Source organism: Hypomesus transpacificus, chromosome 11 (assembly GCF_021917145.1).
Source record: "Hypomesus transpacificus isolate Combined female chromosome 11, fHypTra1, whole genome shotgun sequence".
Taxonomy (NCBI): domain Eukaryota; kingdom Metazoa; phylum Chordata; class Actinopteri; order Osmeriformes; family Osmeridae; genus Hypomesus; species Hypomesus transpacificus.
The window spans coordinates 12,301,273-12,329,238 of NC_061070.1; the positions used below are offsets into that span (position 1 = coordinate 12,301,273).

At 45.1% G+C, this 27,966-nt stretch overlaps 1 protein-coding gene across 1 annotated transcript; it reads left to right on the top strand.

The window, feature by feature from the left end:
• Positions 1-16: 16 nt before the first annotated feature.
• On the top strand, positions 17-4,942 carry LOC124473635. The gene is made up of 5 exons (XM_047029262.1): positions 17-257; positions 2,120-2,261; positions 2,512-2,927; positions 3,069-3,297; positions 4,194-4,942. The coding sequence occupies exons 1-5, from the start codon at positions 150-152 to the stop codon at positions 4,307-4,309; spliced, it is 1,011 nt and encodes a 336-aa protein (XP_046885218.1). The 5' UTR covers positions 17-149; the 3' UTR covers positions 4,310-4,942.
• Positions 4,943-27,966: the final 23,024 nt, after the last annotated feature.

The window sequence follows — 27,966 nt, forward strand, 5'->3', positions numbered from 1 at the left end:
ACGTGACAAACCGGAACTAGTGTTATTAATGGGAATTGAACGTGCATTTGTACTGTTGATAAGCTAATACAGTAAAAATGGCAAACGCTGAAATTACAAACCTCAGAACATTTTAGGACTTCCGCAAGCCAGCCCCTGTAACTGTAATAATGGGGGAAATGCCGGTATCGCAACCTTCCGAATGTGAAGGCGGGCGGAATAACGAATGCATCCTTCAACAAAGAACAGAGGTGGCTAGTATTGGAATTGCCAATAGAGTAAGATTATTTTGTTTATCTCATAATTTTATGTTTTATGTGTCATAAAATTATGACATTTAGAATTTCCAACACTGCCCGAATGATCTGTACATCTACATGTAATGTAAATGATCTGTTTAAAGCTAACGTTAATTAACGTTGGCTAATGTGCTAAGAGTGTCAGTATCCTATTGAAATTTAATCGTCATTCAAACGCCAAAAAGCATGGACTATTCATCTTTACCTATCGTATATATGCTGCTGTCATAAGGACAATTATAGTGAAGGGGTGTGGTGGTGCGCGTGCGTTGATCGTACCTCCTCCAGTGCAATCAGATTGACAGGTGCACCATCCATTAATGTGCAGGACACACAAGTGTCCCCCTACCCCGCTGTCTAAACCTTGACACGAATTTATTCAATAGGGGTCTCCGGCTCTGCAGGTACCCCCTACTCAATTTATTACTCGAAGAAAATTACTTTATAGTATGTCTGAAATATTTTTTCTTCCAGCCATCATCATTTTAGTGGTACTTAGTTAAAATAGGTAATTTATTCATAGAGAACTGTACATGCTCTTGCTTGATGGGGTGAAAACTGCGACCATTTACCCCATTTCTGCAAGCCTCTCCACAATACCGGATTATCATAAATAGGCTGTATTTATATACAAAAAGACCAAAGTTAAACAGTTATTCTTTCAGCTTGATCTAGTCCCCACCTCCATACTGAAATAAGCATTAGTAACATAGACAACAAACACAACAAGTGTATGACACGCATACAGTAAAGGCTCTTCACAATAAGTTTAGGACTTGAATATGTCATTAGATAAATACATTATTCAAAATAATAAGCATATCAGAAATAAGCATACATGAAACATTTTCTTTCAATGTACTTGACACAAGAGTCATCCAATAAAAGAGCTTGAAGTACTTGAAGTCTTCAAATCTGTTGATTTGGGGATTCTTCCAATGAATTGTCTTGTTTGAAGCTTTGCCTGTGTTTGTTGACTGCACATGGGCCAGCTAAACCTCAGCTACCAGTAAATGATGCAAACTTCATTAATATTCAAATTGAAAAAGCATCAACGTAATGTTTTCTGCATCTCTTCAAATATGATGTGGCGTATAACAACCCAAGTTGCACGGTAAAATGATTGACTAAACATGATTCAATTTGCATATTAATGAGTGAGATGACAGATTATAATATTTGGCCTTTTTCCCTTTCCCTTCAGGGAGCAACTGTAGTTTCAGACATTTTACTTTTCTGAAATAGCAAATAGCTTTGTAAAAATAAATGAAAATAAGAACACTGACATTTAATTTAATAAAGGGTTCTTAAAAAAAAGTGAAAGGATCAGTAGACCTTATGTATAATAATAATAATAACAATAAACCTTTCCAGTTACGTTTACACATGTATTTTCCCTAATAATAGCTTTGTTCTTTTACTGTTGTTTTTAAAATCTCCATTTGTAGTGTGATTCACACTGCTTTATAATTTTGAATGTCTATCTACTTTGTCTGTCAAAAGGTGACATATTTGAAGCTACAAATTAGCTAGAGTAATTTTCTAAATGTATTATTATTCTGAAATGTCAGTCTTTTCTTTTGAAATGAATATGGTTCAAATTGAAAAATGTTTGTCATTCATTTATAATCATAAATACAGTCTTTTTAGAGACTTGAAAGCTCTTTCCAGTACAGTGAAAAAAAACACTTATAGAGAGAGCGTGCATGAAGTAATACAAATGTTTGTCAACCTACAAACAAGTATAGTCCCGCAAGAAATATACTGAGCATGGTCCCAGAATTGTTGCCAATGTGTACATTAAACACAGCAAACCACCTGTGTGTTCCTGTCTCTCCCAGGCTATGAAGATTGAGACAGGGATCCTAACCCACTCCCAAGCTGCAGAACTCCAGTTTCTCAGGTCACGGGTCCGAGAGCTAGAGAGAGAGAAGGCGGCAATGGCGTCAGAAAACCAGCGCTTGAAGAACATGCTAGTAAAGGGTGAGACTGAGGAAGGCATTGGGAAATGTCGGGCGTGTTAGGGAAGTTGTAGCCACGTGCAGGAGAAGAAGAAGAAGAAGGGAAAGAAGGAGGGTAGAAGTTGAGGATGAAAGAAACAAGAGACATCTGGTCAGAAACACAGTCATGACGAAATGAGTTGAACTACTCGTTGGTTTCCCATTGATTTACCATTGGTTCCTTAGGCTATAACAGATCACTTGATGCTGTTTCTTCAATTTCTGTTTTTCAGAGATACCTGGGTTGCTGTCCACCATGTGGCAGACCATGGGCTCAGCCAGTCAGAACCCTCACCCTGCCTCCCCGCAGACCGTTTCTGCGGCAACAGGAAGGGACAGCTTCTTATACATGCATCAGCATTCCATGTCAGGACACTCGACACAGGACAGAGACTACAGTCGCTCCCTGCACCAGCCCATGTCCAACCACTCCTCCATGGGCCAGGACGGCCTTAATGGGGATATACCCAACTATGGAGCCGAAATGGCCGCCAGTGAGGACGATGTGAATGGGGATGACTTGGACCTGAGTAATATGGAGGGCGATGACCCCCATGGATGTGCCACCTCCCTTTGCAGCCCGGTAGAGATTCCCGAGATGAGGCTTTGCTCAGAGACGCACTGCGGCAATGGAGACTCGAACCTACATGTGAGAAACGTGTCCGGTCTTTTACTACGGGATTGCAATGTTGATACAGTTTCCCGCTAGCGTAGCAGTCGTCATGGTATTGGTCGACTTGTTTCTTCTCCGAGGTTTCACGTTGTCCTTTCCACCACCTTATCTACCCAGGTCAACCACATAGAGGTGTACCCAGGCTCCGGTGTGTTCTGTGAAATACGGTCCTGGCATGCAGCGAATCAGACGCAGTCTCCAACAGCGATGGCACGGACCCTGTTGCTAGGCGTATTTGACATGGACACGCTGATGAACAGCAACCTGAGGGGGGGCCGGAGCCGTAGGCCAACCTATCCTGAGCAGCGCAATGCCCTGGACCCCCATAAGATCAACGCCATCTACAGTACGTGTGCTATTACAAATTCATTTCCTCTGTGATATCGTGGTATCTAATTTCCTGTGATTCAACAGGCTTTGTTAGTTAAATTCCATTTCCTTTACTTCGTTTTATTTATTGACACGTCCCTGGCCCTGTGCATAGTTATTCCGGTCATTCATCTTTTGTTTGCTGAGGTTCAGTCATTAACTTACAGCCAATGAGGGATTCTTGTGCAGCATCAGGGTCAATGAGATCTGTCAAGTGCACATATAATGCATGTAACGCCATGTCAATGTTCCTTACACTTTCAAGAAGACACAGCTTTTGTCCAGCATTAAATATCAGTCAGTCATCGAGTTTCATTCTACATTAGCGTCCCACGTTTTGTTCTTGTTACATTCACCTAGTCATTGGGAAGTGATGTTTCCTCAATAGTAGCTAGCATCCAAGTAAGCCCCTCGTGCATGTTATTAGCATGTGCATGTTATTAGGCTGGGCTTGAGTGTGGAGATGTCACCATAATTCAATCTTGGTATAGAAAAGGATTTTTTTTTGAATTCTCTATACCAAGATTGAATTATGGTGACATCTCCACACTCAAGCTCAGCCTAATAACATGCACATGAGGGGCTTACGGGTACATTTATATTTATATATATATATCTATATATCTATAGATATATATTAAAGGTGTGCCTGGTGTTTTGGAGACGATGAGGATTGAGAGGGGTGCGTGTGGGGGAGACGGCTTGGCCCTTTTCCGATCCAGTAGTCCCCCTGCATTCATCATCATTTTGGTTTTAATGGGCTGACAGGTCTGGCACGGCTGAAAAACGGCTGTGTTCCTCCCCTCCTCCCTCCTTCCCTGTGTCCCTCTGTCCAACTGTTGTTGTGCTGTCTGTCGCTCTCTCCCTCCGCAGATGCCACCCTGGCCCGCTTCCCATTGGCTAGGAAGGGACAGATTGGGACCGGGATCAACTCCAAGCTATCCGAGATCCGCTTCCGATCCAGGAAAGTCAAACGGGAAAATATCTGAGAGACTGTACCACCCCGTCACCACCAAAGACAGTGTCATTCCATCACCCTTTTGGAGTCGTTTAGACATGGACTGTGGGTGTTTCTTTTTTTGTTGTATGCCTCAATAACTTATCACTAGAGCCCAGTGTTTCGGTGCCAGTGACCTCTGCACATTAGTCTCATGATATTTATCCATTGATTTCTCTGATCCTCAGTATTAGACTCCCTCTTGAGAGCTCCATTACCTCCCCTCGATTTCATTTTGTGTCTCGTCCCCTCTCCATCACCTCCCTCTGAGAGGAGCATCAGTCCCCTGGAGATATCACTGTAACCTCCCCCCACACACACACACACACACAACCTCCCACACACACACCCCTTTCCCTAATGGACCCCCAGGTACTCTCAGCCTCCAGCAAGGAGACATGAGGAGCAGAAATTAATTCATCTTTAAGGACTTGGGTCTCGGGTGTCATCATGTTTTAGAGTTCACCTGGCCCACTGGGGCTTTGGGGGTGGATTCAATTCAGCTTTGAAGTGGGAGAGAGATTGTGATTTTACCTACAGGTAATGTGTAATATGTCTTGCAATGTGCCATGTCAAGTTGTTGGATTTTGTGGTTGTTAAAAAATAAAGTTTAATTGTTGCTTGATAGTTATTTTTTATGCTACACCAAAAACTATAGATGTCTTTATATTTCCGTCTACTCTCTTGAACATATATATATTAAAAAATATATAAAGAATTATATATTACATTTTGATTGACTTATTTAGTCCTAGTTTCTCCTGTGCAGGTAAGTGGAGTAGTGTGGCAAGGGGATGGCCCCCATAGTAAGTGAAACACACCCTTAGTCTCAGTCATCCTTTATCAGAGATTACCTGCTAAGCTTCTCATTTATCTTTGTTCACAAACACCCACACAGATAGGGCTAAACAGATGCTCATTGGTTAAGAGCGTGATCCTCATCCCACCTATTGAAAGACTAATATCCCCATAGTGCAGGTCATTGTGGTAAGCTTTGTTTGGTCTCAATACAAATTCAATAAAGCTGTATTGCTCTTGTCAAAGGCATCACAGTAAACTACAGAAAGTGGAGGAAAGCTGAGCTCATTGCAGGAATCATTCATGTGTTTGAGAGAAAATAAAATGCCACGGATCCATAGCTATTGTACCTGCTATCTACTTTTTCGCCCCCCCCAGGCAGCATTCTCACCTCTGGCAAATTAATAATTTAATGACATATCTCTCTCCCCTTCTCTCTCTACCTCTCTCTCTTTTGCTTTTTATATCTCTCCCTCCTATTGTTCTTAACTTCCTGTCTCTTTCACCCTACTGCCCCCCTGGGTTTCACAGTGTCACTGTTTCTCTGAACCAAAGAAAGAAAGGGGGAAAACAATCAGAGCGTTCCTGACGGCATGTCTAGTCTGGACCCTGGCTATGAAATCAATATGGTCTTTCTGATGTTTTCATTTACAAGTCATGTCTGCCGCGTGTGAGGCTGGCCACACCGCGAGCCGGGAGACATTGTCAATAATCACTGAATGTCAGGTAAAAAGGTGAAATAACACACAGCAGAGGATAGGGAGGATCCAGAGATAAAGAAAACCGACTCCACTCCGCTGTTTCATAGGCCACACAGCAGTAGCCTCAGACTGGGTTTATCCAAGAAGTCTGGGCTGTGGGCCCACAGCAAAGTACCTTATCTACCCTTTGGTAAATAGATAGAACTTGAAACTAGATTTACAGAAATCTGAAGACTAGAATTAGCACTGATACTGTTATTTGTGTCCATTCACACATTGTGTGAATTATCATAAATTAGCAAGTGGTGGGTCAGTCTGAAGAGATGAAGGTCTTGGTGAATCCGTCTAATCAAAGTGGAGAGCAGGGTGATATCAGATGTACATGATTATAATTAGCTGTAATTATCTGTAATTGTTCAGGTTTGTTCTCAAATCGAATCCTATTATTCCCACATTTCACGAGCATTGTCGGTTGTGTAAGATAAAGAGTTATTCTAATTTTCCAAATCCTCTTGTATGTAACAATGTCGTTTTCATGTCCTCGTCAGTGTCATTCTCATGTTAGCCTCCTTGACCCTTTTGTCCTACTAAGTGTGAGGTCAGGGACCTTTTCACCACCAGGTGGAGCAATAAGTGTGAAGCTCCAGGGCTCCAGGGTCCAGAGAGAGACTGTGGAGAGAGGAGGGAGAGAGAGAGAGAGAGAGAGAGAGAGAGAGAGAGAGAGAGAGAGAGAGAGAGAGAGAGAGAGAGAGAGAGAGAGACAGCAGGGGAAAGGAAGCAAAAGAATGGTTGGGGTTGGGTTGATTGGTGGGGAAAGTACTAGTGTGCGTTTGAGTCTCACATTTTATGGCACTTTGCTTTGTGTCTCTTTTCCACTTTTCTAATAAGATTATTTTGGATAAAGGCCAGGAAATGGCGATGAATGATTACGTAATTACAGTGTTTGGTAGCAGGATCTTTATTAAGTAATGACTTCAGTTCTCAAATTGTTCAATGATAATTTCCTCACAGCCACCCCTGTAGACTGCTCTATTGCATCAGTGATATGATCTAGCTTCAGAGACATGCTTCACCTCAGTTTAGTATGCACAACGCCAAATCCTCCCCTCATATATCATCTTCGCTCTCCCAGTGGGGCCTTTCATAACGCCATGAATTATGCAGTAACCATTTAAGACAATCCACCATCATTTACTTTTAAAAATAATTTTTGGTCAACGTCTTCTTCCACTGCTCTCTCTGTGCAAAGAAAATCTCATTTGCAAGTGTAATAGCATTAAGGTATTCTCAGCAATCACTCTGCTTTCTGTCATTAATTATTGAAAAAAAGGGTCCTGGGGTTCACCGTTAATAACTGTTGGATTGGAGTTGCGTTCGTCAAGGCACCTTAATCGTTTCTGGAGCAAATAATTAAAGATTGGGACTCCTTTCTATGTGGAAAATGCCCAACTGGTATCATGCTGGAACAATTTACTGGTCAAAGGCTCCAACAGAGCTCTGTAGGATACCATTGCTGAGAGGATGGAGGGGGACTTAGCCTGTCTATGAACAATTAATTGCAAACCATAGAGACTGCATCAGTAAAAATAAATAATTGTTCCACTACAAATTAGAAACGTGTTTTCTCTGCCTTGTGCCTGTTATCTTGTTTGGATGTGAGGAGCTGATTTTCTTCTGCGCCTGAGAAGTGTTTGTCATTGCTCACATCCTTCCTTTGGAGAAACAGCTTTCTGAAGACTGATGTCGATTGAAGAATATGTCATGTCATCTTGCCCTGAAATATACAGTAGATGCTGAAGAGAGAAATAAAGAGAGAGAGAGAGAATATCTTTGGCATGTCTTTTTTTCGAGCACAGTTAGTCCTTGGGATGTTTTCTGCCAAGTTTCAGTCAGAACTGCACTGGCAAAATGTCGGAGGAAGTTTCTAGTTATGCGAGGAGACCGAACCATATGTCTCCATCTGGTGATGTTGGTGAGGGATGAAGATATGATTGTAGAAGCTGTGGAAGATGAAAAGCTTTTGGCCCTCGATCTCTCCAAGCAATCCCAGGCACTTGTCTTTTGGGGGTGGTCCACACCTCTTCCGCCCCAGTCCTGTTCCTTCCCTTGCTCTCTCCCTCGGCCATCCTCTTTGTTTGCTGTCCTTGGCAGTCCTGCAAAGAGATTCAGGCCTCTCTGTGTCATTCAAGAATAAATAATAAGATATTGTCTTCATTAAGGAGTCCTTGTTTTAGGAAGCTTGGGCCTTGAGTTTGGGGAGAGCCAGAGAAAGGGGGATGGGGGGGGGGGGGGGTGTATGTATGGGGTGTGCCTGAGCAGAATCTTGATGTGAGGCTCTCTTTGTGTCGCTCGGTTTCACGCTTGGTAACTGTGGAGATTCATATTCAAATGGGCCGGGGCTGTGTACTGCCAGTTCACACATTTACTTGTGGCTTCACACACACACACACACACACACACACTCACACACACACACACACACACACACACACTCACACACACACACATGCACACACACCCGGACGCACCCCCCATGATTAGAGCTAATTACAATGACGAATGCAACGCTAAGAGAATGTAGTCTCAATCAAATCTCGTCTCAAGCGTGAAGTTTCTTTGCAGCTTTTTGGCAACAGACTGTGTGAAGCTGTTGGGGGGCAGTGAGCGGATTGGGTTAGGGGGAGAGGAGTAGGGGGGGTTATTTGGGGGTACCACTGTCTTGAGGAGTGAGATGGCTGGCTCTAGCTCTCACCAAAACACCCCAACAAAGAAACACTAAATATCCCTGGTTAGTTCACAAGCAGTGCAAATCCGGTCATTGCCAATGACCACGACGGGTTGACAGAATCCAAGCCATGGACGAGTGTGTAGACCTGACAGATCTCCAGTGGTTATGCGTCACTACAGCCAGTGAACACGTACTCCCCCCATCCCTAGTCATACGAGGGTTTGGAGGTGACATTGAAGGAATGTCCATACATCATTGCGAAAAAATGTCAACGACATGAGCAGATTACGACACCAAAGGACATAAGGTGGGAGCTGTAGCCTTGCTGCACTTTGTCACACCAGTCACACCCTTACCTTCATCCTTGGTGGCCACACTTCTCTCTAACGTTGTCATAGTGGCACCTGACAAGGCATCCGATTACCTAGGATCCTTTGGAAGTCCACATCACACACACACCATCCATGCTCACTGTTGTGACAGAGTCGATACAGCCCTGAGGAACTCCCTCTGGGCTTCATAGTGGTGCTAGACAGCGGGGCAGCAGGTCCATTCTCTGAAAGGGGGACCTGAGGGTTAGGTCTGCTTCAGTCACCAATCAGTCCTGGTCCTTGGAGATCACCATCACACCCCACTACTCACTTACGTAAACAACATGTAACACGTTCTTGAAATCAGCTTCTCTGGATGTGTGTGTGTGTGTGTGTGTGAGGGAGAAAGTGACAGTTAAAGGTACCTTGAATGAGGTCACCAGCTGGCCCTTGGGACGAGTCATTTATGCACTGCTCGTTTCTGACGCAAGAAGGTTTTTTGGGAGAAACAGCTTGAGTCAGCAACCGTGCTTTGATAAGCTGCTGAACAGTTTGAACAAGACATGGGGACAGCGAAAAGGTTTTTGGAGACATATGTTCCCTCTCAAAGAAAACGTGTAATTTCAAATGCTGCTCTCAAATCAGCCCACACCGAGGACAAATCTTAAGCTTTTCATACGACGACACTAACAACTCACTGGGGATGCTGGGCTGAACTCCTCAAGTGACTATTGGAGGCTGGAATCAAACGATAGCATTTGAAGCAACTAATCATGGAGTCAACATTGCTGCCGGCCTGCATTGTTGCTACCTTTGTAGGGGAGGAAGAGATATCCTGCTGTTTACAAGGACTGCAGTCCATTACTCAGACGTTCTTTTAAAGCAAGGCATCACTGTGGTGATCACACCGACCCAGGGTGGGGTGGGTGCCAGTGGTGGAGACGGGGGGGACGGGTGATAAACTGTCAATAGCACCAGGAGAGCCTACAGTCCTTTACTTCAACCAGTCTTTGTGCTTAGCCAGCCTGTCTGCCTGAGGGGGGGAGGGGGCTCTTTGAATCATGGGGGGCTCCATCACAGGAAGAGAAAAGAAAGACTAATAAAGTTGCTGTAGAGACGTTCAAGCTGCTTTTCCCTCCTTATGGACCTCAGTGGTCGAAAGCGCCTTGCCAGCTCACAGATGGTTGATGGGAATCTGAGTCTGTCAACGTCTGTCATGGCATTCAGCTGTCCAAATGGAGGCTCTATCTCCAGTCAGTGTACCTAGACAGGGGGGGGGGGAGAAAAGCAATCAGTTGAAAGTGTCTGCAATAGTCACAGCAACACATAGGTTGAGATAGAATGGTGAAACATGTTAGGTAATCAAAGTGCTCTCATTCCTGGGGTAACGGGCTGTGCATGGGTTTTGTTTGGTTTTGCTTCTCACTGGATGGAAGATGTTATCTGTCCGTCACACACAATCAGATTGCACATTCCCCAGTGCAGGGCCTGGACATGTTAGAACCACGTAACCTTTGGTTAGATCCAGAAAGACGATTCTGATTTGATCCTATCAATCACACTGATATTAGGTGTTTGACATTTACATTCATGGAAGCAGACACCCGGCATTCATCATTCCCACTGTAGACAGGGGTGTGTTTAAGTGTGAACATTCAAAGGAATGGGTATTCCCATCCAGGCAGGTACACTCGTAATTCAAAATATAATTTGCAGGCAATCATACATGTTGTTTATGTACTTTACCTATGCACAACATCTAAACCTGCTCTCAGAGAGGAGTGCATTTCTTTCACGGACATCCAACATCCAAATGATGCAGATAACTGTTCTCCAACGTCTCATTTACATACGGAACAGCACATTAGCCAACAACATACATCCCATACGTTGTACCTTCATCGAAAAGCAGACTATTTCCTTTATGATTTGTGTAAGCTACCTGAACGAAGAAAAAAACGAATTGTATCTGTGGTTTGTTTGTTCCATTCTGGGTACTGTACATGATGGTCTATTTTTAATTCAGATGTTGACAGCCTCTGCAACTGTGAGGTGAGACTTTGATACAACGCAGGATTTTCTTCATGTCAGAAGAAGCCAAGCTTAAGGTTTGATAAGCATGGAGGGGGAGATGGAAAATGTTCAGATCTCGTCTCCAACATTCAATTTCCCTGATGATAGTCCTCTGACGGTCTCAGAATGTGTCCTTGTTCCCAAACACATCAAACAGATCCATCTAAGCAAAGCAAAAAGCGAGTTGCTATTATATTTGATGTATTTGGATGATGGATAAATTGTGTCAGCCCATACGTTCTCTTCATCCTAACTTAGAGTTTCTGGTTTCATTATAAAATGGTAGATTTGTCTCTGTGTCCATTGTTATATCAAGCCTGAAATAATGGTGAATGGTGCTCATTGAAAACGACGTGAGGCAGACAAGTCATTGTCTCTTAAGGCTCTGAACACACACACACACACAGCATGCGTGGCTACACACATGAACAGAAACACACACACACCATAAAGCTCGCCGAGATAAGAGAGCAGAGACAGAAACAACCAGGAGCAGACAGTCTAAACACGAGCAGGAGATGCTATCAGCAGACAGCCTAGCATCGGTTAGGGAAGAGGGAAGCGAGTGAGGAGGGAGAGGAATGTTTGTGTGTGTGTGTGTGTGTCTGTGTCTGTGTGTCTGGGGTGGGGGTGAGCGAGAGAGAGAGAGAGAGAGAGAGAGAGAGAGAGAGATATTGATAATTGTCATGTTATCATTACAGAGACATTTTCCCTAAGTTGTAAAGTCACTAACCTCTAGGGGGCGATGGTAGCACCGCCCCAGTGTCTCAGTCGAAAGATGGAGAGGAGGGGAGACAAATACGGAGTCCAATAATCATTTGTGATCAACTGTGGAGCTTTAGGCCATACAGATTGGAGATGGGGGAGGTTTTGTCATAGTGATGGAATGTAGAAGATGCTGAAAACATCCCTCTCTTTCTTACTCCCTCTCTCCTTTCTTTTCCTTCAATCCACCACTTTCATGCCATACGTTCCTTTACTTTCTTTTCTCCATTTCCCCCGTATCTCAGCTGCAGGAAAGAGCAACATTTCCTACCACGCTACCAAATCTCCGAAAGACCTCAGAGTCTCCTCCACAACCCCGTCGTCTTACGTAAGCCCTGTCCACCCCGACCACGACACACGGAGTCTACATGCTTTCACCCACGGCCACAATGACTATTCATAACTCCCACTGCACAGGAATTCAATTCAGGCCAAAATCAGGGCGATCTTTTCCGTCACCTCAGATGGGCTGAAGGAGCCCTGGTGCTGTGAGAGTGGCCAGGGGACGAAGCCAAATGAGCTGGACATGCTGGCTGTTGTGAAAGACCAAAGAGAAAAGGGTCCCAGAAGACTGGACCAGAGCCTGAGGAAGGGCTTTAGAGAGATGGAGGGGGAGTGGGGGGGGTGGGGGGGACCGAGATGGAAAAGAAAAAGAGAAAGAATGACTAAGAGAGGGAGAGAGAGAGGTTGTTGTGGGGACTGAGACAGAAGGTGAGGGCGAAAGAGAGAGAAGAGAGAGAGAGAGAGAGAGAGAGAGAGAGAGAGAGAGATGATGGTAGAGAGGGATAGAGAACAAGTGAGAGAGGGGGGCTGGGGACTTGGCTCCAAACAGCTTCAGTGGCAGGGCTGTTTGGCCAGCGATGTATACTGCTCTCATTCTACGTGACAGGGGGACTAATGCTAATAGAACACTGGGTGGGGGGTGGGTGGGTGGGGGAGTCCTGGTACATCTATCTCCTGTCATTTATGTGTTAAGAGCCACAGGATGCATTAGTGTGGAGAATGTTGCGGACGGCCATTAGAGTTACACTGAATCCATCATCCATATTGTCCCCAAGGTCTTGAGGATGCACCGTTGTGCTGGTTCTGTAACCTCTGCTTGTCTTCTACTGTTATTCCACAGATATTCTACGACGTGCTCTCTACCCAGAAGAAAATGAGCTCAACATGCAGGCTCCATGTTGCTGTCCGATGTTCCCATGAGGTGTAAACGTGTCCAGGTGCCTCCTGCCAGTGGATGTCACAGCTAAGGCCAATACAAGTTAACCCTCCCCTCATTGTGCAGATTCAGATATGTTGTGTCGGTTCGCCTCCAGCCTGGATCTCCTATCTGTTAGCAGATTGTGGACCTAACTCCTGTGTTCACCATCCACTGAGCTGTCAGCACCCATTAGCTGAGAGCTTCATCACAGGATCCTCACAAACAGGAACATGCACTCCCAATTCTTCTGATCTCCCCCAGATAGCTAACCAAATTAATCTTATCCGTCGCAAAAGAAGGTATAATGAAATTATGATTTGTATTTATTTTTCTGCCTTTGATAGTTGTTGCTGGTCATTTGAAATGACAAGATCTGGCTGTGCTGGCTGTGGTGACGGCAGGTAAAGGTTCTCCGTTAAGCCAGCTGATGGCCTTTTCTCTCAGCAAGGGTCTTGAGGGTTTGACACAGCAGTGGCAACTAACGCTCGCACACAAACATTAATGACATGCTTTTTCCCCTCACGCTTCACACATGTTGTACTGTATGTACAGACACACATACGTCCAGACAGGCAGCTTTTATTCGAGCAAACAAGCAGCATGGATCATGAGTCTTGGATATTCTCTTGGAACGGTGTAATTTCTGTGTGTGTGTGTGTCTGTGTGTGGTGTCTGTTGAGTGTGCGTGTGTGTATCTGTGGGGTCTGTGTGTGTGCTTCCTGTGTGTGTGTGTGTGTGTGTCTGTGTGTGTGCATGTGATGTCTACTGAATGTGTGGATTTGTGTCAGTGAGGTCTGTGTTTGTGCTCTCTGTGTGTGTGTGGTGTCTGTTGAGTGCGGTGTGCAATGTGTGTGTTTGTGTGTGTGTGAGTGTGTGCAAAAGACAGTGTGTCACAGTAGTCCCCTGAGCTCTCCCAGGGCCTCTGTTTTCCTCCTGTATCTGTACAACCTCTCTGCCTTAGGCAGGTCGGTCCTCTGCCAGCGCCGGCTGTGAAGAACTCTGGGAAGATTCTGACAGCTCCCAGAATGGAAGCATACTTTTCTAATACTTTCCAACTGAAGCGATACAAACCAAACTTACAGAGCTTGTTTGCAGCCAAGTTGGTGCTTTGTATGTTGTGCTCTGTGTTTGTGACTTTGTTGACTGACTGCAGATTTTGTCGGGTTTTGGAGATCAAGTCAACGATCACTGACGAGACACAAAGTCTGCTGTGTGGTTGCGTTTATAGATATCAGGTTTGTGCTACACTTCTCTGCTGACTCTAGACATTGTGTTATTACCGTCTGGCCTGTAAGGTAATATGCTCAGAGCTTACATGGTGCTTGGACAGCAGGTGTGCACAGATGTACACCTGGGTGTTCCAGTAATGACATCAGACCACGGAGGAGAGGGAGGGGACACATACCTCAGTCGTTTACAGTACCACCTGCGACACCTGATTGAATGAAGGGCTAGGTTGATGTTCAGAACCCAGAATAGAATGAGACAGAGAGGAGCGGATATGAAGGGATTGCTGGAGCAAAAAATCCCAGAGAGCAATCCATCAAGCGTGATCACGCCTAACTTGAGAGATCTCAGGTGGATCCAGTTCTCATCTCGGCGTCTTCAAGGAAGCTGACCTTACCTCAATGCTTCAAAGTATCGACCGGGTTCCTTTCTAATCAATACCCAGTAATCAATAGCAATGATTGTCCCTGTGCAGCTGCCTGCTTTAATTTCCCCAGCTTCCTAATTGGTCGACCATGTTAAGATCATCAGTGGTCGTTAATCTATCCATCAAGATGGTACTCAATCCATCACAGATCTTGCAGCTTGATCGAAGTCCATGTGTAGCGTTCATGAGTTTTGAGTAAACGTTTGGTTGATGAAAATCTGTCAATGCAATCACTGGCAAATTAGCATGTTTTCAGAAAGACTGTGTATTTGTTGATTTATGAAAACAAATTAAAATGGTGACATGCAGTCCACATATCTCATAGACTATGGATCACAACATATAGATCCGGTCTCGAAGATGTGTTATAGATAATAAACTGCAATAATGGTACATCCTGTCTAATTCATAAGACAAATAATAAATAAATACATAAATAAATACCTTATCCTTAAGGCCATGCCCACAGTTTACTGAATTAGACGCAGCTGCATTTATCTTTACTGACCAACTTTATTGGTATTTGTCTGAACAGCACAGCCTATGTCTTTACCCATGTAACGTATGTTGATGACAGTGCCATGCTAGTTTTACAACACCCCCCCTCAGAAAACCTGCGCAGACTTGCAAGCAGGCACTAAAATGGGCAGCCGTGAAACTTGTGCATTATCCCAATGGCCCTTTCCCATGGCCCTCTCAATCAATCACAATGAATCCCCTCTCCCTCCTTACCCTTGTTTCGCTCTTTCAATGCCCCTGCCACTGTCCCCAGTAAACAATTTTCTTTTGCTAAGTAAATAGAGGGAGAGAGTGAGGGAGGAGTGGAGGAGAAGGAGGGACCCAGGAGGAAACAAAAGAAAACTGTCCAATTATCCCCCTCAAGGACAGCACCTCTCTTTGTCTCGTGTTTCCCACTTCTTTCTCTTCTCTGATATTTTAAGTGTATCTATCACTCACTCTTTAGAAAGGCCATCACTTCTGTCTCTGATTCCTCATAAAAAAAACACCACATTCCCAGAAGACTCCTAGGGTGTCTCTTAATCTGTCTTTCATCTGAGACTTTGAGCCAGCACTGTTTCAAAGACACCAGGATGTACAAGGGGCTCAAGTGTAGCCAACTGTTACACTATCATGATGGTCTGATTTAACTGGGCATCTGTGAAAAATCCACTTAACCCAGATGCCTTCGGAAGATAGTGACCTTTAAAATGGAAGCATGTCAAACGTAAAGCTGCAAATAGCCTCAGATGTGGAAATCCTATCAAATATTACAGATGTTTTTTCCAGGGTCATGCTGTGGTAAACTGATTCAATATTTAACCAACAATTATTTTTGTCCACCAGTAAACATCCAACAAATATTTTATACTGGCCTTCTGACCAATTATTCAATCTATTTTAAGGGTCACGACACGTGATAAATTATTACCTTACACAAATGGAACCATCAAGCACTGGTGATATAAACCAAATGTGTTATTTGTCCAGTACAATGACCTGCCATTTAAAGGTTAGGGGTGGTTAAGATTAGGAGTCCAAAAAAATATAAAAATAAAAGTACAGTTGCTTGAACTGTTGTCGAGAGCCTGTCTTTCTGAGTTGTGTTTCTTCCAACAGCAGAAAGGAGAAACAGCAGAGAAAAAGCTCTGCCTCAGGCACTTCAGCAGGGATTCCTAATAAGAAATATTGATTTCCCTGTTTTCTTTAAATGGGCCCGAACCACTGGCTGTGAGAAACATGCCATAACACTTTAGAGGTTTGTGTAACGATCTGGATGCTACACATGCTGGGAGGCGGAAGGATTAGTCTCCCAAAACTGGAAGATGACGGAGGAGAAAGGGAGGTGGAGAAGAAGTGGGGGGTTATCATGCTTCTGTGTCAAAGTTGGAAAGAGAGGGTAAGAAGATAGACAGAGAGAGAGAGAGAGAGAGGGAGAGAGGGAGAGAGAGAGCTAAAGTGGAGAATGGGGGGGGGGGGGACAAGATACAAGAGGTGAGAAAACTAGAGAAGAACAAAGACTTAGTATTTCGTAATGGGTTTTTTTCTCCACAAATTGCAGCCAGGCTGTTTAAGAAAACAAACCATGTACAAAAGGCATGGATACATAACAAACTGATGATAAACAGCCTAAGGTAAGAAGAATGCAGCAATGAAGAGACAAAAGATTAGGGGAAAGAGACAGAGAAAAAATCAACACAGAAAGAAACAAAGATATGTAGATGGTGAACAGTATCCCCTGCTGACTCCATCTTTGACTGGCCACTGAAACGTTATTTTGTCTCCTGACCTTGCCTACGCATCATTCTATCCAACCGGACAGAGTGACACTTGTTCTTATGGAATGTATGGCCACTGAAAAAAAAGAAATGCCATTGTTAGGGTGGCATGAGAGGACAATGCCCGCCACGCCCACTGATACCCACACACTCGGTTTGGTCAGGCGCTCCTTGAGGCAGATGATAATGGTCCCCTCCTTCACCCCTGTACCCTCCCCCCTCTTTTAGAGGGATAAAACAGCGTTGTCTCACGGCTGGACTGTTCTGTGAACACGTACTGCTTGTTCCCACTCGGGAGAATGCAGTGGGAGGAATGGCTCTGGAGTTGGAGCGTGTGCAATGAATATTTGCAAATGTTCTGCCTAAACTGCTACAGTACAATGAGGGTCATGGTTTTCGTGAGATACTTTGACAAAGAGGTCGAATGTCAAAAACAACATACGTAATGTATCGACATGTCAAAGGAAAGGATATACTCCTTCTGATGCCAAATGATCAAAACTTAGCATGTTGTTGAAATTCCCTCCCACATCTAAAATGCATATTGACACTTATCGTGCACATTCCCATGAGCGTGCAAACACACACACACACCCTCTCACAATCCCTTCCACTCACATGCATGGTCCCTCCCTCCATTGAGCTGAAGACATTTGTGCCATTGTGCTGCAGCAGTGAGAAAGGCAGGGTTGTTGCAGGCTGAATCTAAGAGGAAGCAGACAGCGGGGAGCATGGCAGACAGAAGCGAGGGATTGTGTGTATGTGTGTGTGTGTGTGGGGGGGGGGGGGGTACCAGGGTGACTCTGTCCCCCCCGGTTCCACTGGTGAGCTGGTACTGAGCCCTGGCCACAATCAGAGCTCTGACGAGGCTGCTCATTCTGTCCCCTCCCTCTGTCCCTCCACACTCTGCTTCTCCAAAGGGGCCTTCTGTGGACGTCGGTGTGTGTGCGTGTGTGTGTGTGTGCGTGTGTGTGTGCCTGCTGGATTGATGAGGATCTGCACCAGTATGTCTGTTCCCTGTCTCTGTCCCTCACCTCCTGTGTGTCTCCTACCTTCCTCTGTCGGTTTACTGCCAACACTCCCTGTTCCTGGCCCTTCGAGCAGCCTGTCTCCAATTGCATCAGTAGCATCTGTAGATGGGATTATTTGTGTGTGTTGTGTGTGTCTGTGCATCTGTGTGTGTGTCCGTGTAAGACAAAGAAATAAAGACAGTAATAGGGCTTCGATGTTAACAAGCGTTCACATAAACGTGTGAGCTTCTTTTCGTTGTTGCTCAACCCTTGACAGCAGTGCCATAAAATGCTGGATAAAACATCTCTCTGGTGGCATTTCTGTCGAATGCTACATATTAGCTCTGGTGTCCTTTCCTGGCCTTGAAGCAACAATGCGGCAGAAAAACAAATTAAAACTGTCCGATTGGCTGAGCTTGTGCCTGCACCTGCATACCTGTGTCCAGTCTTCCGTCGGTCTGTCTCCTGGGCAATGTGGGGAACGGACACATGACGCACTTCAAACGCTTCTACGCAAGCTTTCGCACACCCTTCTTCACATCTCCTAATGGGCTGGAAAGGTGTTAATGTGTTTTTTCACTTAATTAACCACTTCAATTAGAATCGTGAAGCCGTGGCAGAGATGGAGAGAGGGAAAAAGAGAGAGAGAGAGAGAGAGAGAGAGAGAGAGAGAGAGAGAGAGAGAGAGAGAGAGATACAGTATGTTCGTGTTGTGGTGTAACAAAGATGCCCTCTGAGGCACAAGCCAGAAAATACAATTTGTCTGCTCCATCCTCTGTCTGTGGCTGCGGGCTGGGTTGGTGACACAAATGAGAATACAAGCATATCGCAATGGAAAATGAAATAGGATTCTGTATTTTTAGAGCTTTTAGTGAGAATCGTGCCAAATACTGTATTATTTTAGCCTCTTTGATCTCTCACACACACCGACACATGAACACAAACATCATCAATTCCCCATCCTGTATAGACACACTTCGAAATTACACTAGTAAACGCCTGACCCAAATGAAGCACTTCTGTCCACTTATTCCTCTTCCTAATCCCATTGTCTGTGACATGTGTCACTTTTGGGTCCACTGAGCCCAAAGAACCTGGTCTGATCATTCATCCTTATTTCCCCTGTCGGGCCACATCATATCACATCTCCCCCCCACACACAGACACACACACAGACACAGACACACACAGACACACACATCCAAAGACCCTTCTGACTTGGCTGGTGTCAAGCCTGCCAGAAAGGAAGAGTTTATGCATGTTGGCTCCCCTCTCCAATTTCTCCCCAGATTGGTGTTGATCGATCGGCAGACTTCAGAAACGGCCCGCTCGGCTCTTTCTGACAGCCACTCGCGCAGGGATCAGAATTCCACCTCTATTAATAGGGAGTGACAGAAGGGGAAAAAGAAAGACACAATCGTTTTCCCTTGGAGCTATAGGACACTCGATTCGATTCTTCCCCCCTCCCAGTCCAATGAGAGAACGTTCCAGATGGAGGTCAGAGGGGGGTCAGTTATGATAAGGAGGGGGAAAACACCCTTGGCCTTTGCCTCCTCCATGACAGACACATTTCAGGACGACGTGTCATTCTAAAGGATTGCTCGTGTGTCACCCTCCACACACATCCATTACGAAGGCTTTCGAGACATTCCAGCAATTCACTGTAATTGAGTTGGAGGACGCCTGTGAAATTTCTTAGCTGGGAGACAAGCAGTGTGGCCTAAATGTTATGGATTTCCATAGTCAGTCACCCAGAGAGCTTACCCTCTATAAGAACTAAATATACGACTGTGTTGTTTGAAGCAGCGGTCAGAACCACAGTTTTGAGGTCCCATGCGCCTACAACTCCCATCATTCCTTGGAACATAAACACCTCAGTGTATTTCCATTGTCTCTCACATACTCCATCTCAAACCTTGCTGTAGCTGTCTGTGGTCAGGGTATGCAGTAGTGGACCGAGGCGAGGATGTACAATGTGATAATCAACCAACTCAATGGAATACTAGCACCCTGACGCCAGTTGACACCATCACGGTATTCTGGGAGTCATGACGAGATGTGAAACCTCCCCTCACCTTGGCTTCAAGTGTCCGCTCTGCTCCCCACTACAGTCCTGGAGACTGGTCCAAACAATTTCAATTCATGCTGGAACTTGTAAGCCGGACAATTGTTCAGCTGTTGAATTATCGGATGTACGTTTGATCATATGTCTTCCTACTGAATTATAGTCCATCCACCATCTCCCTTCTCAGTGTCGGCCTGCTGTTCAGCATAACGAGTTGTGCTGCTATGGTTATGGAAGTCCTAGCGATAACAGCCCTCTTCAGTGAATGAGGGCTCGCTGTCAAAAGGAGCAAGCCTCTCAGAAAGCTGTTTCAATTAGACCCTTCAATGCTCAGAGCCACCTGACACACAGAGGACCTGGGTCTCATTAGTAATGCTATCACAACACCTCTCGCCCTCAGAACAGCCACTCGAATCAGCTCCTTGTTTCAATCATTAGCCATCATTTTCTGACCTGTCAAGCGCATCTAAATATATTCATGTGTCACACAGGACGTTATGACAGACTTAAGAAATCCAATAACAAAATGGTTAACGGCAGGAACGCACTTTGGGAATAACAATTATAGTCCTCGCAAACAGCAGGAGGTGATGGTGTTGAAAGCCCAAAACATCAACAAAGATAAGTTCAGTCAGAAGGTCTGAAAGTGTTCCTCCAGTCCTACTCTACTGGATCTTCACTCATGGTGATCATGATATCTAAGTATCTTTCATTCGGTGGATGTTGGTGGTGAGCTTCTGGCCCTTGCTAATCCAGCGGGGTTATCTGTTTCTGAGGCTCTTTAGGGACCCAGAAACCAGTTATTGACCCTGATTCAACTCTTAAAGTATAGCACACAACCCGTTCCCTGGAATGTGAGTTCTGGTGTGTGATGTGTGGTCTCAGCAGGGTCCATTGTGACCCCATGTCCTCTGGTGAGATCTGAAGAGGTTACAGGATCAGAACCAGACCACTACTCCACCTCTGGCCACCTACACAGGGAACAGATGGAGGGAACAGTCGATGTGTGTGTTTGTGTTGGGGGACGAGAGGGCCAGGGGTGGAAGGAAGGGGGGGTTAGCAGAATGGGGTCTATTTTGTGTGTAATCCTTCCCGTTTCTGAAATCCACAGAAAGACTGTGTGGCCCACTGCTGCTGCCACCAGAACACGGACAGCGCAGCCCGGACGTACCATTCATCTGCCCTGTGGGGGGCTAATTAAAACCTCCTCCAGCCTGAGCAAGTTGAAAGAGATGCAGAAACCCCAGCTAAAACAACATACACAGACAGAAGAGCTATTTTGGGACACGGAACAACATCCTCTGCAGCACAGGTCAGAGGATTTACACATGTTTACATCCAAACGTATGCTTGTGCAGGTTTCAGTATTGGTGAGGTTGAATTGCTAGTGATGGTACATTTAGCATTTAGCATTTGCTGAGAAAACCACCCTGCCAAGATGTTACTTTGTTTTCAGATCCACATTAGCACGCATACAGTAAGGAGACAGCCAGTCTAACCATAACCATCAAGTGAAAACAAAATCATTAACATTAATTAAACACTTTTCCAAAGACCCTCTCCACACTTTTCAATTACAGCCCCCCCAAAAAAGAGAAATTAAGTCTTCTGGGACTGAGATCATTCCGTTCAAGTGTTTTAACCTTCAACTCTTATGATCCAAGGCCAGGTCAAGCAGTCAGCGAGAAACTTTCGTCTACGGCAAATCAGTGAGAGAGATGGAGGTTTGAAGAAAGCCCTTCATTAAGCACTACTTGGGTGAAGAAGCTCTTCATTAGCGGCTAACGTCTCTAACGACCGCAGAGAAGGCTGTTGGGCTGCTCTGTGGAGCGAGCCCACGTAGTCAGAGAGCTCGACAAGTCTCTAAGTAATGTGGCATGATACAACCTTAAACAAAACTGGCTAATGGAAGCTGGGTTTGTTTTGTTTTTTAGAAGGACGGTAAAGGATAATAGGCCTACATGAAATTGACAAATTATTGATGATACTCAGGAAAATACTATTTATAAAATGCTTCCAACCTGCACCTTCATGAAATATCTGTATTTCAATTATTAAGAAGCTGGCTGATCTTACTTCCATTTTATAATGGACATTGATTTGCTCAGTGAGTTGTTGGTCTCAATGAGTTAAACAATCCTAAATTGCAGACTAATTAGAGACTAAGTGACTGTTTGATTGGACAGATAAACAGCAACAATACTTGACACACAAACCCACATGCCTTTCTTCATGAGGAAATGAGGGCTCATCCACTCCTAATGTGCGGAGTTCAAATGTTTGTCTGATCATAGGTTCACAGCTTCTCTGAGCATCCTACTGTACCAAATTTACGAACGCAGAATACTGAAACAATAAACCTTTGAGCAAAACAGTGTCATATCTGTTTTTTAGAAGGACAGACAAGCAGGATTGTGCGATTCAAAAGTATGAACTGCATATCTGCTGATGTGGTTTTTGATAAATGGTGGACCTTCTGTACTGTTGATAGTCCTCCTGCCTCAGCACTGCTGATTAACTACCTTCTGTGTCTCACTGGAGGTTGGAACAAGGGCAACTGAGACCTACACATGTCTACAACTACCAAAACAATTGTAATAATCCTTGTTCAAACAGTGATCTAACAGAAGAAACAATTTAGGATTTTTTCTGACCATGTATGGACTATGGTTGTCATTTGCTCCATGTTGTCAATGCTTTCTACCACAGCTTAGTTCAGTAATTAAAGTAACTTTCTCCATTCACAGGTCAACCAGAGAACCTTCAGTTATATATCTTGTATGTTCTGGATGGAATACATAATGGATGGATTGTACTTGTAATGACCTCGACCTTGTTATCTCCATCACTTTTTTCATTGGAGGGTGAGTAAAAGAAAAACTTTGAGGACCCTTTAGAAGGTTAGAAGGTGGTGTGTGTGTGAGTGTGTGTGTGTGTGTGTGTGTGTGTGCGCGTGTGTGTGTGTGTGAGTGTGTGTGTGTATGTGGATGCATCCACATACACATATGTTTTAAAGAGTTGGAAAACTTTGGCGAATGGGGATAGCTGCCATTGAACCATTGAACCTTTACCTATGCAATATTCTATTCCCCAGAAAGGGCAGTTTAGTTTTGACAGATTGGCCTTGGTGGATAAACTCTTTTCATGTCCTTCTTTTGAAAATAAGACAAGATCTGGAGTTAACCTCACCTACAATCAGTGGCATGAAAAAAAGTCACCGAAGCAACTAAAAAATTATATCTTCTCCTACAAAGCAGGTGACAAATGGCAACATGCCAGACAATTCTCAGGTCCCTACATTGTGATGTGAGGAAAACCTTGGGGTATGAAATAACCGCTCTGAAGTCAGGCTAATGACCGGGGACGATTACATAAACATGAGTTTATTATGTAGCTGGAGAACATCTTATGTGAAAGGCCTGCACAACATTTGAAAAGGTCCTTTGAATCGACAACATATCAGTCACAGTCTCAGTTCTGGTTCTAAATTCATGAGGATTCAACACATAACAGGAGTAAAGCACAAAGCACAGTTGAAGGGGAGTGACCCCACATGCCAGACGCCCCCCGGGCTCTTTGGGGCTGGTGGAACCAGAGGGTGGTGAGCTGAGGGTGACAGGTGACAGGTGATGTGTTGTCCAAGAAACTGTAGAGGACTGGTTCTATTCCTGGCAGGCAGACTGCTATGCAGGAAAGATCTGATGAGGGTTTTTTTGTCCTGTCTGTTCCCTCCAGATTGGTAGCTGATTCGTATCTTCTTGTTTAAGGACACGTGTCTGTGCGAGCTTTTCATGTTTTGTATGTTTAAGCATTTCTATAGGATGCAATTTCTATAGATCATATTTTCACACACAGAACAGAATAAAATCGAAACAAAATAACAAAATACAAACTAAAATACCGAAATTTTCGAAATGAGTTTAGGGATTTAGAGGCAGTTATCAGCCATGAGGAGTTACAGCACAGTAGCTGCTGTGTTCCCCTCCCTTTTTGTGCCCTGGCCCTGACTAATGCATTTGTTATTGTCTAGCAGAAAAAAACCTACATAATCTCACTTTCTAATGAATCTTTCTCAGGTTGTCTTATTATTATGCCTCTGTTAATGTTCTCTCTCATTCTCTCGCTCTCGCTCTCTCTCTCTCACTCTCTTTCTCTCTCTCCACTGCATTTCAACATCATCTCCATAGTGAGGTTGCTGGGCTAGGAAGCTTTAGCTTTCATCATGCTCATTAGCCAAGGCACATGGCATGTTTTGTATAGTGTCAGGCAGTCATGGCATACACTTCTTCACACTTTGACATATGTAAGGATGCATAATTACCATGCAGACCCAGTCATTGTGCTGTCTGTATTGTCTAATTAAACTGCTATATTTGTAGGGAGTGTCAAAATGGCTGGTGTTGTTTTCTTCCCCTGAATTTTATTTTTATCATGATTAGAACTGACCAAAGAATTGACAAAGTTGAAAACTTTCAAAAAATACACTATATATATATAAAGTACACTATATTTCAACCATTCATGTTAGGCTTATAGCAACCTGTTTTCTAATATAGAAAACACCTCACCTCACTAACACCAGTCTACCACAGTAACAGCTACAAATTGGCCTTGCAGTAGGAGTCCTGGTCATACTGATACTTAAAGTTCAAGAACACAGTGACCACAATTAGCTCTGCAGTGAACGTCATGACCAACAACTTTGGTGAATCATGGCCAAGGTTAAACAGGGACTTGTAGCTATACCTTGTAACCAATGGAGCACAGGATATTCTGGATTAGATAGTTATGTATATTGTTTTTTAGTACTAACAGTTCCACAACATCATCATTCCCCCTCTGACAGGGCAGCTGGACCTTGTCTCTGGAGTCGGGTGCTAGCCCACCTGTCTGACTTTACTCTCTACAGCTCCCCAGGACCACTCTGAGGTATGACAACTGCCTAATTAGGCCAATCCCAATTAAACTTATCTGTGTCTCAGCATCCTCTTTATCCCTCTACCCCATTGCCTCCATCTTCACTCCTTCCCTCCCTCCAACCCTTGCTCCAGCCCCCATCATGCGGAGAGTCCAGGCTGGGGATGCCTGTGGGAGCCATCAGGGTCTGCGGGGCTGGGCCCGGCCCTGAGCTCACAGAACAGCTGCCAGTCCAGGCCACGCTCTCCCCTCCCTGATCCTTGCCGTGGAACATTCTGTACAGATGGTCGAAGGGAGAGAGGTGGAAATAAAGACAACATGCAGCGGCAGCTCCTCTCTCAAGCGGGCTAGACAGACTGGAGCTTAATGAGGGCCTTCCAGGGTTAGGATCCTGGTACTGGCTGAACGCTAAAAATGGTCTCTCCTGCAGTGAGAGAGAGAGAGCGGGCGAGAGAGAGGGATATCGATTCAAACGCAGTGCAGAGACAGACCTCACAGAGAGGTGCTGGGTCCAGCCGGGTCAACGACTCAGGGGGTGTCCCAGGGTGGGGCGGACTCTGACACCTGGAGGGCAGTGGCCCTGCGTCTGCCATTGACCCATTCTAATCCCACCTGATGTGGTCAGAGAGAAGGTAACAATCGACACACAAACACAACAGACAGTTCACAAATTCATTCCGAGACTTGGGATTTGTCCTCCATCGATCCTCCCCAAACAGTTGGAGGTGGAAACATTCCTTGTGTCTCGATACCTCCCTCAAGGTCTCCGTCCTTCTCGCAGGGTTAACTGTGCATTGTCTCTTTTTGAAAGCCGTGTGTGTCTAAAAGTGCAGAGGATGCATGATGTCGTCAGCCAGCAAACAGACAGACACACTGTAAATGAAGTATGTGAGACATCCGATGCAATGCCCTGGTGAAACATGAGGGTGTGCCCCCTCACTGTGGATAGCAGCAAGTGCATGCGTGGTTGTGTTTGTGTGTGTGTGTTAGGGGGGAAAGTGTGTGTATGGGGGGGCGGGGGGGGGGCATGTGTGCCGAGCAGAATGAGTGTGTGTTTCTCAATGCTTCACTGCACCTGTGGTGCCCCTCAAACCATTGGCCTGCCTGGACAGGCTTAGGACTACAGCACAGGGCAGTGGGAGGGAGGGAGGTGGGGAAGGAGGGATCATGGGGAACATGGAGGAGAGAGAGCCCCCCCCCTTCGAGAACAGTCCCAAGTTTCAGATGCAGCCAACCCCATCCTCACCCCTCATTTTGGACCTCTCAGTCCATCCAGACCACCTGGGTTTGCAATTCTTCCCCATCTCATTAAAGTTTACGAGTTTTCAAAAGCATCCACTGCAGCCAGGCCCTGCAGCCGGGCCCTGCAGCCAGGCCCTGCAGCCAGGCCCTGGAACTCACTGGCCCACAGACTCCATTGCCGCTCTTCTGCTCCACTGCCACAGCGGACGTGGGCTCAGAAAGGGATGAATAGAGAGACTACTGCAACCAAAACAACAGAGGCGTTTGGACTTCCCTGGGACCCTTATCTGGCACATCACAGCCAGCTGGACAGGACCAGTTACAGGGGGTCACAGAGCAGACAAGGTGGGCTCTGTGAACCCCTTTTTATCCCAAGATCTTTTTTGATCTGTAAAGAATATTTGGCGCCAAAGCCGTTGAGCTTTTCCTCTTTCAGTCCACTCTTATTGGGAGTACTCTATTTGTCAGCTCTGCAAATTTCTCAGGTCAACTCAGGTTTGGTTAACGGTCTTCACACAATGTCTTAAATGGCCCAAATGAAAAACCGACACCAGACTTCAACCAACAATCTCTGTGCTAAGCAGCCAGAGCGAGAGAAGGATTTGGTGGGGCGTCGGGGATGGAAGGGAGGGGGGGGGATGGAGGGGGGACACACACAATAGACAGAGGTGAATGGCCGTGGGCTCCATGACACGACACAGTGATTGTCTCTGTCCTCTTTCCGTGGTACACAGGCACTGCGTTTGGCTTTGTGTTTGGACTTGAAAGTTGCCCGTTGTGGCGCTGTCTCCATTGTGGAGGGACGCTAATTGTCTTTGTGTCCCGCTTCTCCGCTCCCTTCTCCTATAGGTCACAATGGCGGCACTGTGTTCCCCTCGCAGCAAAACAATCGCACTCTCTGTTCCCCTCCGGCCGTGGAGTCACTGTCCACTGTACACACACTGACACCCAAACGCGCACACAGACACACACATACACGTTTGCACACTCACATCCGAACACGCACACATACTAAGCCTACACATTCACACCCTAGCGCACACACATACACGCACTTCCACACAATCTGTGGTTAGACATTGTTGCATACACACATCAACTTACCCAAGTTTGGGATTTGCATAATATACAATTTTACATAAATCGTCCTACCCACGTCAAGCATGGGTGAAACTGTATTGTACAGCAGACAGCCTTCACTAACATCTTCCAAAATGTAAAGTGTATGAAACTCTGTGAATCTTCTCCCTTCACAAATCACACTGTCCAGGATCTTCAGCCTTTACATTTTCAATTCTGACCGAGGCTTTCTCAGAAAATAGACACACACATAGTATCACACATCACACAACTTCCACTCGCCCATCTAATGAACTCTGCCTTCGTACACTGAGACCTACATAGCATCCACGCAACTTTGAGAAGATAGGGTTCTCTTTATTCTCAAGATCAAATGAATAACCCTCGATGAAGGCTCGATGAAGCAAAAGGAGAGATTGAAAACAAGTGCTGAGTTCAGATTGAAGAAGTAGTCATGTTGCTTCTCTTTTCTCCCTTTCTTAACTTGTCAAGTCTCACCTCCTCTCCGGTCCCCATGTTTCCTCTCTTCTTCCCTTCTGTTCTCTACTTTCTTCACCTCCTCCCCTCTCCCTGTCTCTCCTCCTATGTCAGCGTACGCCATATCTATCGGGCTGGGGAAGTGAAAGAGGAAGGATTGTTGCTGTCTGCCTTTGTCAACGTCTAGCTGATCTGAAACATGTTGTTTGTTGTATTACCATAAAGGCCTATCTGAAGTGAGAGCGGTCTGTGTATAGTCGGGCAATAGTGTTGCTGTTATTCTCTTAAACTAAACATGCTGAAACGAGTGTGGAGAAGTGTATTAAGGCTGATGTAGCTGAGATTACCATG